We start from the raw sequence: 19787 nt of genomic DNA on the forward strand, positions 1-19787 counted from the left end.
TCACTAGAGCCCAGGTTTCCATGCAAAGGCATGTTTTTAAATAAGCTAGTTACACTTCTCGAACTTTGCAGATATTCGTTCTATGGTTTAACGATTCCAAATAACCGTTCTTTTTCCCTGCATGTTTGCATGTTTTGGCCTTTTTATGAGAAAATTCATACATAATGCATATTTTGAAGATTTTGGATTTAATAGCGAATATTTGGATGTTTAATACTGCGTATACGACTTTTCTTCTGACTTTGGCGCGTATATAATGTTAACTTGCATGATAGTGCCTTTTACGAATGTTGGTTTGCAGAATTTGGGACCATTTTTCCATGTTACACAGTATGTCTATTATTGAGGGAATGTGACAATGCATTCCTGGCATCCTATGTGACAACCAAAGTTAGTACATACTAGCTGATGTACCCGTGCTTCGCTACGGGATTGGATTCTCACAGACTGACCTTGTGGTTTTCCTAACTGAAGTCAGCATAGGTCATTACAGAAACGTCAGTAGGAAAGTAGCGATTAAAAGCAATATCATATAAAATACTCGATCAAATGAAAAACCGCACTTTTCTCACTTTTAACGAACAGTACTACGGTGCCGATCTAACAGTCCAAAGTTCCAGAGCTGGAATGACCAGGCCGCAGAGAGTCGCGAACACTCCTCTGACATTATTCCGTTAAATATGCACTCTGCTCATTCCAATCAGTTTCTCAGAGTAGGGGTTGAATAGCTCGAATGCTGTGATGAATGAACCAGTGTGTTACGTACCAGTAGTATCAGAAAATGTATGAACCAGTGGAATGGCATGCTAAAGAAGGTATCGAACTCTCCATCTACTTCCCACCAATATTCAGGCAGGCTGTTATACTCGGTACGACCGGGCGAGCTGGCCGTGTGGTTAGGGGCGCGCAGCTGTGAGCTTACATCCGGGAGATAATGGATTCGAACCCCACTGTCGGCAGCCCTGAAGATGGTATTCCGTGGTTTCCCATTTTCACACCAGGCAAATGCTGGGGCTGTATCCTAACTAAGCCCAAGGCCACTTCCTTCACACTCCTAGCCTTATCCTATTCCATCGTCAACATAAGATCTATCTGTGTCGGTGCGACATAAGGCAAATTAAAAAAAATACTCGGTACGCAGCAGTAATCCTGTCTATCGTAAATGAGTGGCAACAGAAGACACAAAGCACATCACAAACAATGGTCAATGTAATGCTATTGTTGATCAATTTTATGAGCTTCCTATATTGTAAGTCTTCACATTTAGTTTTCTTTCGACTCTGTGATATCAGGTCGTCTTATAAAATTATTTATAGCGTAGACTGTAGGTCCTTATTCTCCGACTTCATATAGCGATTTTCATTAAATTCTATTTACCCATTTTCTCGTGACTCGGCGCTGATATGGACTTTGTAACAAAAATCCAAATTCATGAATGTCTCTGTGATCATAGCCGGTACGGTAACAATATATAAGACATAAATGATCGGAAATTTAAAACTATATAATTGTAGTTATGTAATCGATACGACCACTAATAACATAAATATTTGAGAATTAAATTTTAGGCCTTCCCCTAAACTACCATGTATCTCAGCGTGAATACAATTATTTATGGCCTAGATTATAGCGATTTATTCCCCGACCTTGCATTCCGTTTTTTATTAAGATAAGAACTCTAATATGAACATTTGAGAATGAAATTTTAGACCTTCCCCTAAACTACCATTTTTCTCAGTGTGAATAAAATTATTTATTTATGTCCTGCATTGTAACGACCTTTACCCTGACTTCGCCTACCGATTTTCGTTAAGATACGACCACTAATAACATAAATATTTGAGAATTTAATTTTAGGCCTTCCCCTAAACTGCCATTGTTCTCAGCGTGTATAGCCTATATTGTAGCAAATTATTTCCCATCTTTGTCTAGCAATTTTCATTAAGACATGACCACTAATAACATAAATATTTGAGAATGAAATTTCAGGCCTTCCCCTAAACTACCATTTCACTCAGCGTGATTAAAATAATTTATAGCCTAGATTGTAGCGGTTCACCACCCGACTTTACATTCCGATTTTCATGAAATTCTCTTCAGCCGTTTTCTCGTGATGTGTGTACATACATACATACATACAGACAGACAGAAATTACGGAAAAGTAAAAAATGCATTTTCTTGTTACTGTGGACATGACCGATACAGAAATGCCATTCTTTTCAAATTCTGAGCAATGTACAGACAAAACTCTTATTTTATATATATAGATGGTATAGGTTCTATAATCCAATAAGCACTTTATCTGTTTATTGAGTAAATATTGACATAATCCGGAGGGCCTCACATTGATCTCTGTATTTCTTAGGAATAAGGTGTTCCCGTTATAAACTGCTATAAATTGAACCGTAAATATTGCATTACTCATTGAAGGCTCATTTTTTCATCTATGTTAGACGAACAAAACAAGATTTGTGTCGCACTTCTGTGACGCTGCGTTACGGAGATAGCACCTTACAAACCTTGGTTTTGCACTCAATCCACTTCCGTTGTTATCCTGGAATTTCTTACCCTGAACTCTCACTCGTCACACGTCTTTGTTATCGCAGCAGGTAATCGTTACCAGTAGTTGAGGACATCCAAATGTGTCTGCAATCATCACACGGAGAAGTAACTGCGGCAGCTAGAATTAAGCTGAGCAAAGTGATCGTTCAAATCATGACTTTGAATTCGTCAGGCTTATAAAAGACGTATTGTGGTGAAGATGCAAAAGATCAGAAAGGTAAATTTCTTTGCTTAAGAATGTGCTGACAGATAAACGGGTGAGCATAAATAAAGACAATTTGGAGAAATTAGTTGTTGTTCAATGTTTCAAAGGAAATTGAATTTTGTTCGTGCATATTTTTCAGTTTATTGTGCATGGTTTGCCATATGATAGTGCATGAATGCATACATATTTTGAGATTTGATAGTGCATGGAAATCTGGGTTTTACTAATCACAATCAAAATGGAAAGAGAAAAAGCATCGTTAAAACTTCAGAAATTACGGCTATTCGTGGCCTTGAGCTCAGTTGGAAAGTGCTAGCTGTACAAGTCAGTACGAGTGGGAAATGATACAAACTTTTTAAATGTAACATGTGCAGATAAAACGACTGCAGTTTTTATGACATTTTAACATAAATTAAAATTCCCAGTCTTATATTAGGACCAAAAGAGTAATAGGCAATCCCAAGACCTACCGTGGCTTTATGCATGTAAGCTGCAACATCTGTTATGGTCTCGATAACATAATCGTACACGATAATATTAAAACACTAAATTTGTGTTACTTAAGGAGCAGTTTCGATTCCTGCTTGAAAGCTGTTGCTATACAGCGCCCGGAGGTAAGCGGTGAAAACTTGTTCGGCGATACGATTGGAAAAAGTAAAAAATATGAACATCTAACCCTGAACATAATGTGGACATTTTACAAGTACGAACATTTGATGAAACTCATTCAGTTTTTAAGTAGAGCTGTCGCAGTGCGCTCTGTCTCCTTCCAATTGTTGTGGCCGCTGTCTTCTTTGTGGTTTCCTATGATTTCTCAAGATAGTACCACCCCAATGCGATGCTAAGATGGTCCCTTATGCAAGTTCACCTCCGATCGCTTTTCCAGTACAGTAGTTGCTCTAATTATCGCAGTGACGGGGGTTAACGCCAAGTATGCCGTAGGCATCCTTTCATGAAATTTAGTTACTTGGAAAGCGCTTGATCGAGGATTTAGCGTTGATGGGACTGCTGGATGGTTGATCCGAGAAATAATTTCTTTGAGGAACGAATAATGCGGGATTTATGCAGGATTTTTACATGATTTAATTGGGATGCTTGCGACACCATGTAATTTGAACGAATAATCTGGGAAAACTTAGTTTCTGGGAACGGATAATCAAGGTTCCACTGTCTTACGGGGAATACTTGTGAATAGTTCTTCTTGAATGTTCGCATTCATTCTCAATATCTCTCGAGCCCAGTTAACCTATTTGATGCCAGACTGTAATGTAGTGGTTGCGCTAAGACTGCCAAGACAAATGATGTAATGAAAATGTGCACACTAAGGAAAAAAATTCTCCTACTTACACTTTTGGAGGTAAATCCCTGTTCTTTTTTTAAGCGCACAGGTGAATACAGAACACATGAGTGTCACTATAATTGCTATAGAGTTTTATTTTCTTGATTTTTAAATGTTTGAATTTTTTATTTTTTTAAAAAAATTAAATTTCACATTTGACCTAATTTTTAGCTTTATATTCACTTAATTTTGAACAAAAACTAAAATTTTATGTAATGTCTTGAAAGTAATTTTTTGAGAACGACAAATTTTTACAAAATTATGCGCGCGCAGGTTAAATGCACAATGACCTCCGGTATTAGGTGGATTATCTGTGTCACCTGTAACTTGCTCCCATTCACTGCTCGAACTATCAACAGAATGTGAGGAAATATCTGTCTGTTCGCATTCATATATCTATTTATTCAGAGAGAATGAACACTTCCCCCATAAGGACCTAGCCCATGAGGTCAAAGTATACTATATACATTTATGACTATACAAATGATTCTTCAATATAGATAATGAACCTTTCAGGCTTTGAGGACCACAGTTTTTGTTAACGACGCTGATAGTTCGAAACTTCAGTGGAATTCTTCGAAGAACTTTGGAATTATTTCTCTTACACCGATCGTGAGGCTCAGTGTTCTCCCCAGAAATTTTCGTTAGCTGGGTGGCAGGAATGAGTAGCCAGGCAGGGAATACTATGTAAAAAATAAATATGATAAAATTTCAACGTATTCCCCACAGGCCATTAACAATAATATTGGACAGGTAAACATTAACTGCAAAAAAGAACTATTTTAGTGTTATCACGAAGATGACACAACAGAATAGTTTGAACTTTCTAGTGTTCTGCTGCTCGTTCATAATCACTCAGTTGCTGTGGAGAGCCAGACGGGTTTGCTGCATGCTGCGGAATCGAGTGCTCGCATGCAATTCCATGCTAATCCAGACACTGCTCGTGCAAGACACTACGTGATAAACTGAACTCCGATGTTACACAATTATGGATAATAATGAAGATTTTTCATTTATATAAACAGGTTTACAGTGTTTACATTTTATTTTGGAAAACATAATGACTAAAATATGTGTAGCCTCCGTGGCTCAGGCGGCAGTGCGCCAACCTCTCATCACTGGGTTCCGTGGTTCAAATCCCGGTCACTTCATGGGAGATTTGTGCTGGACAAAGCGGAGGTGGGACAGATTTTTCTCCGGATACTCCGGTTTTCCTTCATCTTTCATTCCAGTATCACACTCCACTATCATTTCATTTCATCTGTCGGTCATTATTCATTGCCCCAGAGGAATGTGACAGGCTTTGGCAGCCTACACAATTCCTATCCTTGCCTAAAGATGGGGCTTCATTCATTCCATCCCTGACCTGTCACTGACTGGAAAACAGGCTGTAGGTTTTCAATGACTGAAATATGCTTTAATATTACGTAAACCGAGCACGTAGCTATGCGCTGGCATTCGGGAAATAGTGGGCTCGAACCTCACCGTCAGCAGCACTGAAGATGGTTTTCAGTTTCCCATTTTCACACCGGGTAAATACTGGGGCTGCACCTTTATTAAGGCCACGGCCACTTTCTTCCCACTCCTTGGACTTTCCTATCCCATCATCGCCATAAAACCTATCTATGTCAGCGCGATGTAAAGTAACTTGAAATGATATGTAACTAGCAGATATCCATGTTATGATAGCCGGGCGGTCAGTGAAAACGGCTGGGCAATGCGTACATTAGAAAGGTCCTAGGGAGAACACTGAGCCTTATAACCTCGATGTTATCCAGTTTGTATTCATGTTGGTAGAAGGGGATAGTTCGGTCATAGATGGTTTCCTTTTTTTCGTGTACTTCACTGGACTGATTAGCATGCGATTTGAACAGAACCGTAATATATCCATTCTTGTTATTTTTTAAGGCTATCGTATCAATACTATGGGTGCTGCCGTTCTCTGACAATCCATGGACCCCTCGTGCACTGTGTAACCAGCATCTCGCATTGACTGAGCGATGGAGCTTCATATGGAGCTACTTGGAATTATTCCTAACTGCGTTGGAGGTACATTCATCACATAGCATTGCCTAGGCAGAGGACCTACAGTAATGCAAAGTCGTCGCTGTCATCGGGCGATAAATCAATCTCTAATGAATCACTAGATGTCAAAACATTGTTGGCCGATTGCAGAAACGATGACTAGTTTTAAGGCTTAGACAATGTCTACCTAAACAACGTCTAAGTCGATCACAATCTTCCATTGCATAAACAATGTTCAGCTGGTGTTTAACTAGACATTGTTTAAAGTTTCAATATTGGTTAAAAAATGAAGGTAGAAGTACCTTTCATGTAACATTTTGCTTGTCGCAACCAGTGAAATGTTTCAGTGCGCGCGCTGAACGCTAGTCAGCTGTTTGTCTTCCTACACTTTACTCAAATATGGCTGAGCTTGAGCATGACTTTCCCACAGGTAAGAATATTGCTTCAGGTGGAAATTAAATCTCATATTATTATCGACACTAAAGTGACGTGCCACCATACGGGGAAGTGTAGCTTTGATTGTAGCGTTGTTGTGGCGAGTGTAATCTACTTGTAAATAGCTTCGACGAAGTGAAGATGAAACAATAGTAATCTGTAACCAAATGTGTTGTACGGGCCATGTAGATGTAGCTTGCATTCTGGAGATCGTAGTTTCGCTATTTTTATACCAGGCAAATACTAGGGCTGTTATTTTGGCCACGGCTCATCTTTCCCAGTCCTCCTCTTTAAACAATAATGACCACCATCATCACTACTTGCCTTTTCCTATCTCATAGTTGCCGGAAACTTACCTGAATTAGTGTGACTATTGTATAAGAAACCACATACAACCTACTTTTTAGTTTTCACTTTTTAGTTTTCACTGTTATGTGTGCTTACTTGGCAGTAAATATAAGTGAATCCCTCCCGGTTGATGTATGTGACAGCCGTCTGACGATTGGGACAAGTAATTCTGATATGTAGTCAAAGTGACCTATAATTTCATGGAAATCACTCAATGCATAATAAAATATCCTTTACCAAGAATTGTATTCAAGTTGACATTTACCGGACTCCTTGTCAGTCTCAAGAAACAAGCGAAATCGTTTTTTAAGCTCTACCTTCCCGTACATTGAAAATGAATTGCTGCGGTTTCGCAGCGGGCGATCCACAGAGAGTCCGCCGGCAAGCAACACATCAGCGGCAATGATATTTATACAGGACTGTATCAAGTGTCTAGGATGTTCCTTCTCAATTAAACAGCAGCCTAAAACTAAGAAACAGCTTAATATTGTACTCTTTACAATTCCTTGACATTACATGAGACCCAAAGTCAGGGCGCTTACAGTTTCATTCGCAACAACGTTCTTGACCAGTCTATTTATAACAATCGGTTTTAAATCCCCACTAGTGTTTGACAGCACATTTCAATATTAGTTACGTCAAGAACATGAAAATGAAATATGTGGGTCAAATAAGCCCCAGTATCAATATCCTCCTTTCTCAAGACATGATAGGGAAGAAGATCCATTTTATTTTTGAACATATTTTTAAGTTAAATAGAATAGAACTGCCAAGTTAAAACACAGTTAATTTAAATTTATATTTTCAATCTTGACCAGCCTACAATTAACAATCAGTTCAAAATCTCCACTTGTTGTTAACACATCCTGACATCAGTTACGGTACATCAAGAACATATGATATAGGGGTCAAATGAACCCCGGTATGTAATATCCTCTTTATTCAAGACTTATGATAGAGAAAGAAGATCCATTTTAGTTTTGGTCATTTTTTCAAATTAGATAGAATAGGACCGACAACTTTTAATGTGTTAAAGCACCAGTAACGCATGTTACCCACAGTTATGTATAGTTCACATTTTTTAAATTTTCTTGGCATGTTAGTCTTAAGAGATTATTAATGTTTGTATATATTGTATATATTGGTTTAAAAAGGTCCCAAACCTTGACCTAAAGGTTGTCTACAGGCTAAAGATGCCTAAAATATTGGGTGAAACATGTACCTGACTTGATAAATCTACGTAAATTCATGTAGATTCAAACCACATTAAACGTGGAAAGTATTGAATAGGTGATTTTTATTAAATTATCCTTGAAATTCTATGCCTAAGGTGACCTCTGTCGACAATATCTCCTTCATTCTAAGACTGCTTCACTTTTCTTACAACAATCTACAACCCCCAGGTGACAGCCTTTACAAAATTAGGCCTATAATCAAATATTTCAGAGAGATTTTCTGATCTATATTCTATCCCTTCCAAAATATCTGTATTGATGAGAGCCTAGTTGCTTGGAAAGGTCACCTAAAATGGAAACAATCCATTCCATGAAAGCGACACAGGTTTGGTATAAAGGTGTTAATACTTTGCGCCTGTGAAACTGAATTTATCCTTGATTTTATTGTTTACTCTGGAGAGGAAACTGAAATTGAACACTATGAAAAACTCGGAGTGTCTGGGCCAGTACCATACCCTAAAGACATTTTGATAGTTGAAACTGTCGTAAAGTCAAGTCAGTGTATTGTAAAGGATACAGACTTGATCACATATAGAGAGTAATTATATTTTTATCAATTTTAATAATCTTTTAATTTATTTGAGAAAAACATTTTCTGTGCCACTGATTTCAATTAAATTGAAGGTATCAGATATGTACTGTAAGTGTACGTTTTGAAACTTTATTAATAGAGACAAATTAGAATCAAAATAACTTAAAATTAAGAATTCAAAATTTTTAAGAAAAAACTCGCTCCTGGTGGCCTGTGTCAGCGAAAACTCACTGATCAAAAGGTTAACTATGGATTTAAAAGTATTAATTTTTCAAATAACTCATACTTTCAGGCATAAAATATATCCTTGTCTATAAAAGTAATTGCATCATACTGCTATACCTCCATTTAATACTGAATATGGTATTTGTGCTAGTTTCTCTATTTAATATTAATCCCTTATCGCGGGAGCAATCACCCTATAGGAGGAGGCTGCTAATCACTGTGAGGTACGAGAATAAAATGTGCGATATTGGAACCACTCTAATTTGTAAAATTTTGGTGCTATATGGCCCTTGCATACATTATTAATTACTGAAGGCTGGGAAGTAGAGGGCCACAGTGACCGTGAGACTGTTTCTCACTTGGGCCTGCATAATACAATTTTTTGTAACTAGCTGTATGCTTCTTAGACATACAGTTTATACAGGAAGAGAGTAGTCAGTATTTTTAGGAGCGTGTCAAAAAGGTTTTTTTTTGTGTGTGTGTGTGTGTGTGTGTGTGTGTGTGTGTGTGTGTGTGGTTGTGTGAGTGTTATTTATGAGCTTTCTGCGGCTAGTGAAGGAGATTAGTACATTTGGGAATAAAATTATTAATCGTAATTTTGTAATACGAAAATTAAAAACGGTATACTGTTGTGTTCCTCTCTGAAAATCAAAAGCTGTGAAGGAACGTGGTGTTCCATACATTTTCAAAATGCAACAAACCTGAAAATAAGTTGTTATGCAATTTCTCGGACAGGTCATAAGATGATAGGATGGGCGGGGACTAGGAAGGAAGCAATCGTGGCCTTGATTAAGGAACCCCAGCATCATCTTGGTGCAAAAATGGGAAACCACGAAGTCATCTTTAGGGAATTACGTCGGTCTATGGTGTTCAAATGGAAGGTCACAGCTGTATGACCCGATCTGCACTGACAACTCACTCGGTCAACCCAAGTTTGCGGCCAATATTTTAAGGATTCAGATGCTAGCGTCAGCACAGCAACAATAATTTTAATTCCAAATGTCAGTTCACCTATATGAGAAGATTTTTCGAAGTACAAACAGACTCGTTCACATTCAAGATGCCCACATAAAAGGAAGGTTATAGAAGCGCAGGTCTGTAAGAAAATTGAACTTCATATGGAAACAAAATTCTGGCACATCAGCATCTCTAAAAACTGTAAAACCAGTAACATTATTATTATTATTATTATTATTATTATTATTATTATTATTATTATTATTATTATTATTATTATTATTATTATTATTATTCATGCGTGAATAATGGAAAGGAACAAACAAATGACAGATGAAGTCATCAATAGAAGAAGAGGAATGTGGACTGGAACATGATATAAGATATTGACAATGACTGGTCAGTGTGGGAAAAGGGAGCAGCAGAAAGAAGTGACAAGGGTGAGCATGAAAACACGAAAGGATAAGGACATTCCCCACACCCAATAAAGCGTCTCCTCAACAATCGTTTATCTACATTGGCTTCTTCTCTGCTTTTTCTTACTTCCCAGCTTTATCTGAATATAGAGTTTCAACGCTGATTGATATGTTGTCTCAATATGGGAAGTATGGAATTAGAAAAATGCTGGATAGACTCAGGAAAAGGGAGGAGACAAAGCAGAGAAAGATGATGCAGGTGGTAAATGAATAGGAACACTTTACAAACAAATCAGTGAAAGCGAACCCACAAGATCAGTATTATCATTGTGTTTGTCCATTGTTTATTACTTCCTCCTTTGGGCCTAGGGGCTCCAAACTTTAGCCTCTAGAGGAGTTTGGCATTGTTTCCACATGAGTCGGGCTCCTCACAGTCGTCTCTGCTATCCAACCTCTCATGGTCACCCCTTGTTCTCTTTCGACCCCCAGTGGGATTAGGTTTGCTAAGCCCAGGGACTCTTGTAACCCCCTCCCTCCCCCTTTTAATGCTGTTTGTTTGAGGCGTCGATCTATAGAGATCTTTTGCCCCTACTTGCATCATATGATATGAACCTGTGTGTAATTGGAATTGCGGAAGTGTTGAATGTGAGGAAAGGAACGTTAAGGACGACACAAACACCCAGTCCCCAGGCCAGGGATATTAATCATTTACAATTAAAAAACCCTGAACCGGCTGGGAATTGAACCCGGGGCCGCCGGGTGACAGGTGGATGTGTTGCTCCCTACACCGTGGGGCCAGACTTTTACGCCCTTATTTTCTGTCCATATTTTCATTTATTGCAGGATTGGACCTGTCTCTTTCTGTTCTGCCTAGTGCTAAGAGAGGATGGTTGCTCTGTTGTACTTCCTCTTAAAACTGTAATCATCATCACCTCAGTGCATTCTTTATTACCTTTCAGTCTTGGTTTTGTACTTGTTTGTGACCCGTCGTTGTGTGCGGTGTGTCCCAGTCTTCTTTCCTGCCTGCCTTCCTTTTTTCTTTTATATTGGTGAAATAGAAAGAGAATGAGCAAATGGTCTAATCGTATGAATTTTGTGTTTTTAAGGATGAACAAAATCCTGCGACAGTTGATGCCCTTGAACTGCGGATAAAAGAAGAGCCAGAGGATAATACTGTCCAGCCTGAATCAGTGACTGTAAGAAATATGGTGAGTATCTTTTAACACTTCAATTCATTCCATTTGTAAGCAAATTTTGCCTCTCCTTTAAGTAGTGTTTAATAGTCTGTATTGATTTTTATGTGGAGCAGCCAGTTAATCCAATACAGCGTAAAGCCTGATCCCTCCATCCGACCTACTCCGTGTCTTCTCATACTAAGGCGGAGAGGTCCATCGTGGGACCACTCGTATTTATGAACACTTTTGTTAATCAACTTTGCATTCCAGAGCTTCTCCATACATGAAGTAATGTTTAACATATACTATTTGCTTGGAAGATTCACGGTGAAAATAATATGAACCAATGGAATATCTCGTATCTGAACAACCATGGCTTTGACGCTTGTCTATCAAGATGGCATTTCCCACACAAAACAAGGAAGAAGAGATGCTGAAGTTTTTAGAAGAAATTGACACAGAATTCAAAATTAATAATAAAGTTTGGGTTGGAAATTACAGCAGTTCCTTTGACAGTGATGAATTTGCCAGCGACAATGAACAAAATACAGTTTTCCCGGCAAGAACGCCATTGAATGTTAAGCTTCCTGCCAATGTATCACCCGTTGTTTCTGGTTTTATTTTGGACGAAAATAAGTGGCAGTGGGAGCACATAAGCAATTCTCCATAGCATGATACTTGCAGTGTTGTTGATGAAATTCATGCTTTCATTCAAAGACATTTAGGAGAAGTTTCTAGTGGTTTAGAAGTTGTGAATGCATTCCTGATTGAACAGTTTTGGGAACAAGTAACTAGGGAAACCGATGCTTACGCTAATTTCTTTTTGGAATCTGTTGCCAAGGATATCAGGAAAATACCACTAAGACTTCAGAGAAAGCAGTGGAGACATTTTACATTATATCCAAAATACCTCCAACCTGAATGAAAAACATTCCCTCAGGAATGTAAATCCTCTTTACATGTCCATACCTCCTACTCAGCACGATGGAAAGATGAATTGTGCGCACTAACCCGAGTGGTAACATATCTACTGTTGTCAGGAACTTCAGTGAATGTTCAGATTCTGGGAAGCTTATACCAATATGCAAGAGATTAAAGAGTGAGAAAGAGTTACTCACTTTTCAATGTCAATTCACTCGTAAAGTTGGAAACCTCAGACATTTCACAGATACCTTTTTATAGAACATTTTAATAACAACACTGCAAGAGACCAGGTACAAGGATAAATATGCTTTCAAATCAAAAGAGTATAAGGATTTTAAAAGGAAAGTCAGGCAGATGATTGATGAAGAATGACCCTCACAATCAGTCAAAGCATCCTGGGAGCGATTTCCAACTTTACCCCCGTGAACAGTAGAATATCCACCCTTTCCACCAAAGGAGCCAACAGATTCTACACATTGTTCAATGCACTCGCACGCACAAACCAGAACAACAAAGTAGTCTCGCAGTGGCATTTGCGAGGATTTGGAGAAAAATTTATTCAGGGTTCCAACCAAGAATGTGATCATACTCGTCAGAGACTACAGAACCCACCAAACGATGAATCGAAATAGCGATTGATAGAATTATGTAAGGCTTTTAATTGGGTTATAAAATATTCAGAGCATTTAGACAGCTCCCTAGAAAACAAACACCAATGTAAGAGACTTCCAGATTGGTCAGTGATCTCAAAATACAGGGTTATTACAAATGATTGAATCAATTTCATAAATTCACTGTAGCTCCATGAATTGACATATCGTTACGAAACTCAACAGTCGTGTAGAAAAGCTCTAAAAGGTTTTGGTCTGTTGAAGTCGCACTTCAGATTTCTGCCATGAGAGCGCAGCAGCAGTGCGCAGTGAGACAAGATTGCGGCAGGAGCCGAGAAAGCGTTTGTTGTGCTTTGAAATGCACTTGCATCAGTCTGTCATAACAGTGCAATGACATTTCAGGATGAAGTGCCCAAAGATCCACCAACTGCTAACTCCATTCAGCGATGGCATGTGCAGTTTAAAGCTTCAGGATGTCTGTGTAAGGGGAAATCAATGGGTCGGCCTGCAGTGACTGAAGAAACAGTTGATCGCATGCGGGCAAGTTGCACGCGTAGCCCACAGAAGTCGACGGAGAGAGCAAGCAGTGAGCTGAACATACCACAGCCGACAGTTTGGAAAATCTTACGGAAACGACTAGGGCAGAAGCCTTACCGCTCACAAATGCTACAAGCCCTGACTCCCGATGACAAGGTCAAACGCCTTGAATTTTCAGCGCGGTTGCAACAGTGTATGGAAAAGGAAGAGTTTAGTACGAAACTTGTCTTCAGTGATGAAGCAACATTTTTTTGTTAATGGTGCAATGAAGAGACACAAGGTGCGAATCTGGGGGGTAGAAAATCCTCACGCTATCATGCAGCACATTCGAAATTCACCAAAAGTTAATGTGTTTTGTGCATTGTCATGGTTTAGAGTGTAGGGCCCCTTTTTCTTTGCAAAAAATCCGTTGTAGGACGTGTATCTGGACATGCTGGAAAATTTTTCTCATGCTGCAACTCGAAGACAGCGCGGACTATGTCTTCCAACAGGATGATGCTCCACCCCACTTCCGGGTGGTGATGTTCGTCAATTCTTAAACAGGAGATTGCCAAACCGATGGATTGATCATGGTGGAGCTGATGATCAGCAATTCATGTCATGGCCTCCACGCTCTCCTGACCTAACCCCATGCAATTTCTTTGTGTGGTATTACATGAAAGATTCAGTGTTTACACCTCTTTTCCCAACAAACCTGCCAGAACTGCGAGCTCGCATTAACCGTGTTTTCAAATCCATTGATACAGACATGCTGCGCCGAGTGTGGGACAGACTTTATTATAGGCTTGATGTCTGCATAATCAGTAAAGGGGCACATACCGAACATTTGTAAAAAAAAAAAAAGTTATTGTAGGGCTTTTGAATCACTCAGATCATTTGTAATAACCCTGTACACACAGCAACAGATATAAAATGTGAGAAGTCCTGCAAGATAGCGACCTGTCTGAGAAAGATGCATTGGTTATCAAAGATCAACCAGATGAACCCTATTACAAGTAATGAATTTCATTGCGGTTCTGTATTGACTTCAGATATCTAAGATAAAATTCTAAAAGAATTTAATTATATGAAGTCGTCCTGTTCACACGTCCACCTGTTCAATACATCTTTGCCATTTGATAAGTGGTCTTTTAGACAGACCCTTTAACAAATGGCAAAGGTATACTGAACAGGTGGACTTTATACAATTAAATTATTTTAGAATTTTATCTTAGATACAGCTGAACCCTGGTGAATAAAATAACCATGAATACCTACAAGATGAATTGGATCAACACAAAACTGAGACACTACCGACAATGATTTGTCCGGAAAATTTATATGCAGCTAAATCCCTGAACATGACAAAAATCTGAATTTATCAAATCATTTGAATTATTGGAGAGAAAGATTCTGAGAAAGATATTGGGACCTCAGAGAGACGGATTGTACAGAAAGAAATGTAACCAAGAATTGTATTTCAAGATCGACCCAGCCCGATAGCTGCAGACACTTAAGTGCGGCCATTATACAGTATTCGGGAGATAGTGGGTTCAAAACCCACTATCGGCAGCTCTAAATTTGTTTCTCCATGGTTTCCCATTTTCACACTGGGCAAATGCTGGGGCTGTATTTTACTTAAGGCCATAGCCACTTCCCACTCCTAGTCCTTTCCTGTCCCATCGTCGCCATAAGACCTATCTGTGTAGGTGCAACATAAAGCAACTTGTATTTCAAGATTTAAAACATCTTGGATACCATTCGGAAAAGAAGATCCATGTTCTTTGGATACATCTATGGAATGGACTGAGAACCAGTAAGGTAGTGGGGTTCTTTGAGACCAAGAGAACTTTGGTTCACTGGCATCAGAAAGTGAAAAAGGCCTAGAAGAAATAGGAATACAAGGAACGGATATCAGCAACATGGAAGCATACGAGTCTACAGTTGTTTTCAAAGGAAAAGATTTGATTCCAGGCTCCACCACCACCACCACCACCACCACCACCACCACCACCACCACCACCACCACCACCACCACCACCAACAGAAGAAAGAAGAATACACAGTGAGAGAATTGGGGAGTACTGGGTGCATTAATGGCTGGAAGTAGTCGAAATCAAAGTATTGTTGTCAACAATTTGTGTAAATGTTAAGAAGAGCAAGAAAGGATAGGTAAGGTAAGGGTGTATTCTGCCCGAAGGCAGGTCTGAACCTCCACAGAGGTGTGCCTGAGCCGGAGTTTACGTGCTGTAGGGTGGCCAGTTCTTTTTCGCTCCTCCATTCCCTTACCCCCCACCAACAGCGCGTGGCAATCCATCCAAATCTTGACCATGCCCAATGCCGCTTAACTTCGGAGATCTCACGGGATCTGGTGTTTCGACACGGCTATGGCCATGGGCAAGAAAGGAGAAGAGGTTATTAAATTATGAAGCAGCAAAGCAAAGTCACCTCCGTACAGGCCATGAAGGCCCTTCGAGGAGTGGAAGGTAAAGGCTTCCACCATTGTTAACCTTGGCACGTGATGGGGTAGAGTGGTTAGCTCTATGCCCGGCCGCCTTTGCCCCCAGGAATTGAACTGGTACTCATTTTTGGTGTAGGCTGAGTGAACCTCAGGCCCATATGCACCTCCGGAAGTGGAAATCGTGTTTCTTAAATTTTACGACTTCCTGACAGGGATTCGAACCCACGTCCTACCAGGCGAACCGAGCACGCCTTTACCGCCTCGGCCAGGCAGCCCCTAAATTATGAAGGGAAAGTTAATTTAATATACTGTATACTGATACATTCCACAATTTAGGAACTTTAAACAAATCTTCAGAAGTAACTGATTTTGCTTACATCATTGAAGTTGGTTAGCCAAGACTGTAGAATACTTCAGTTTAGAGATTGGTGATGAGCAATTTAACTTGACCTAAATCCCTAAATTTAATACTTTTTAGGCAGAAGGAAAACAGCTACATTTCGGATTCAAACTGGAAACTTAAAAATTGATTTCACATAAATGGCATGTGTATAGATGAATAATTAGAAAATATGTATCATAAATTCTAATACTTCATTGAAAGGACCTGTGGATGGTTCATGTTATGGGTTACTATAGACATGTCTTAGTTCATGAAGAATGGGCAATGAATGAGTCTAGTAAGTGTCCATGAGAGCCAGGATACTAGCTGAATAAGCGTATGCATCTCAGACATATGTAATGTGTAAAGAATCTCGGACATATTCAGAGTCATGGCCCTCCTAGTGCTCGGGTGGATAGGATTAAATAATCTACCAGTGGTCCCTAACCTGTTAGAGGAGAGATTCTCACTGAGACTCTTCAGTGGGGCAGCATCCTTCTTCTCAGAATGAGATTGGCAGAGTCCTACTTCTATTTGACACATGGAGGACTCCTCGGAAACAACTTGGCAAACAAAATGGAATTTGATGGGGAATTAGATATTAATGGGGCTTATGGACGAAGGAAAGTAGAGTGAGTCTGGATATGTTTGGAGTTTATGATAAGATAATTGGGTGAAGGGAGGTATCAAAGAAGAGATAGATTATAAAGTGTTCTTGACGGGTGTTAAAAAGGGAAGGGCAGAGTATGAGGTAGGACTGTTCAACAGGAATACTATTGCACGCAACATAGTTTCTGGTAGGCATGTAAATGAGAGAATGCTGTGGGTAGATTTAGCAGTTGGAGGAATTAGGTCTAGAATTATATCCATCTATTCACCATGTGAGGGTGCAGATGAGGATGAAGTTTACAAGTGGTATGAAGTGCTGAGCGACATCGTTGTCGGGGTTACTGTTAATGGGTGATTTCAGTGCAAGAGTTGAAGTATGTGAGAATGTGATGGGTAAACATAGGGAAGACATGGAAACTAATAGGAATGGGAAGAATCTGCTGGACATCTGTTTTAGTATGACATTAGGAGTTACGAATACATTCTTCAAGCATCAAGGAAAATCACTGCTAGAGCTGGGAGGGCAGTAGCACCAGATCCATAAGAGATATCATAACGGACTTTGAATTTAGGAAATCTGTTAGGAATGTGCGGGTATCCTGGGGATTTTCCAATGATACCTACCACTATCGAATCTGTAGTGCGCTAAGTATCTCTCAGCCTGGGATAGAAAAAGTGAAATCTGTTTACATGCACTTAAGTACAGAATCTCCAGGACAAGGTACACAAGAACCTCGTTTATCCGGCCCTCATCAATCCGGATCTCCGGTTTATCCAGATTGAAAATAATAAAAATGTATTTCTACTTGTACAGTGTTTCTTTTACGGGGTCGATTCTTCTTGAATGTCTTTTCCGCCATGGATAGTTCAGGACAGGAATTGGAAGCAAGTCGGTCGCGGCCTATCAAAGGTACCGTCTCAACATTCGCCTGAAATTGAAAATGGGAAAAACGTGGACTCTTCTGAGTTCCTGGACACATTTGCATGCATTCCCGGATGCTCGGACGTAGATGTGAACTAAATAAATGACTGGTTGAAAAATGACTAATTCAGGCTACGGCATAATTATAGATGAATAAATTATTGCCTCGTCTTCCTCGGCAGGTAATGACGAGAGTGATGGTGAATTCAAAACTAGCGCTCCATCAGAAGAAACATTGACTCTTGGAGATGCAACAATGCAGCTGGACCACACCAACAGAACTGATGTCAGTAAAATGTCTTCTGAGATAGTGCTGCGTGGAAACGCTATACAAATGTAAAACAGAAAAGGCTCACACATTATTTTAGAGCATAAAACACAGTTGTAAATGTAAAAAAAAAAAAAAAAAAAAGTGTTCTTATATAATATTTCGTACAATTGATAAAAAGGTATTACTGTACAACTTATGTTAATATATATCATGTACTGTATTTGTTTTTTAGTTTTTCCAGATTATCCAGATTTTTGATCATCCGGATCAATTCCGGTCCCACTTAATCTGGATAAACAAGGTTCTTGTGTAATTAGATAGAAGTGCATGGATATTGTGGTTAGAGAGAAATTCCAAAGAATAGTCAGCAAGATGATTCAGGGTGCATAAAGAGAAAGGTGGCATACAGGTATACTGTAGTAGAAACGGCAAGGGAATGTCTTGGAGCAACAGTGTGTAAAGATGGGGGAAAATGAACGTTTTGGTGCAATGATGAATTTTGTAAATGTAAAAAAGAAGAGTTGCCAGAAATGGCTCGCAGATATAGACTAGGGTACTATTGACAGTTATTTGAAAGTTTACTCTCGTTTAAATTTTCTGCTAGACACAATTTTTACTTGCAGTCGTGACTGAACACACTATTCACAGGAGCATCAATCTCCTGTTCTCCAACACATTATCACAGCTTGTCGCACGCGGCGTAATCAGTATCGTCTTGATTCTCTACGGTACTTGCTGATGCCCATAGCTCACGGTTGACGCAACACTGACTCATTCGTGGCCGACTTTGTCTCGCCAGGTTCGATCATTATACAGGCCCCCAAAAGATTCCCATAGTTCCCACTCCCAATTCATTCTGAATGCATTCTTCATTGTTAAGCAGCGTCAGGTTCTTCTAGGAGTTTCCTAACAGTGAACCTCAACTGTTCGCCGGAGTTCTTTCATTGGCACCTAATGCCTGCCTTTCCCCCCCCTCTCCCTACAATGACAGTTGTGATTGTTACAATATGTTGTCTAATCCGGGTGAGAAAGACAACATATCACACCCAATCGGTTCGAAGAACACATTCGGCTGCATATTATGTGCAATTTGTCATTGAAATACCTTCATTTTAAGCAACAAATATTTATCTTCATGACTCAATTTCATTCCTCCAGTGTCCCTTTGCCTTCTTTATAAATTTGCATATGCTTTCTGATACAAATTGATCTTTCTCTGTGCAGGAAACTGTAGTTGTGAAAGAAGAGATAACTTTCGAGGAGCCTGATGTCCATTTTGAAGAAAGCTCTACAGAATATGAGTAAGTTTTATGGATCACACTCATAAATATATTATCATTGTTATACAGTGAGTAGGTTGTGAATTGTTGCTGCTGTCCTATGATTGGAATAACTTTGACCTTTATTATTAGATGTGAAATTTTATTTCATAAATTTAGGTTGAACACAAGAAAATTTTCTGGGACATCAATCAACAGAGTTTTTCTGATATTTTACTGTAGGAAATATTTCATTTGCCAAGTTGTGCAAGACGAGCATTCTGCAATTCATGGCCTTGAATGTATACTGGTATTTCCACTTCATGTCATATATAGTATAGTATAGCGTTGGCCAAGACTTGCACTTTTGTGTGTTA

At 39.3% G+C, this 19787-nt stretch overlaps 1 protein-coding gene across 5 annotated transcripts in view; it reads left to right on the top strand.

Moving 5' to 3' along the window:
• Window positions 1-19787, top strand: part of LOC136881973 (zinc finger protein 860) — a 147436-nt gene that overhangs the window by 103706 nt on the left and 23943 nt on the right. For all 5 annotated transcript variants that reach the window (XM_067154446.2, XM_067154448.2, XM_067154445.2 and 2 more), the window contains 2 exons: window positions 11387-11488; window positions 19376-19452. In XM_067154446.2, the coding sequence (XP_067010547.2) occupies window positions 11387-11488; window positions 19376-19452 (179 nt within the window). The remainder of the gene's footprint in view (window positions 1-11386; window positions 11489-19375; window positions 19453-19787) is intronic.

This window comes from Anabrus simplex, chromosome 10 (assembly GCF_040414725.1).
Source record: "Anabrus simplex isolate iqAnaSimp1 chromosome 10, ASM4041472v1, whole genome shotgun sequence".
Classification (NCBI taxonomy): Eukaryota; Metazoa; Arthropoda; class Insecta; order Orthoptera; family Tettigoniidae; genus Anabrus; species Anabrus simplex.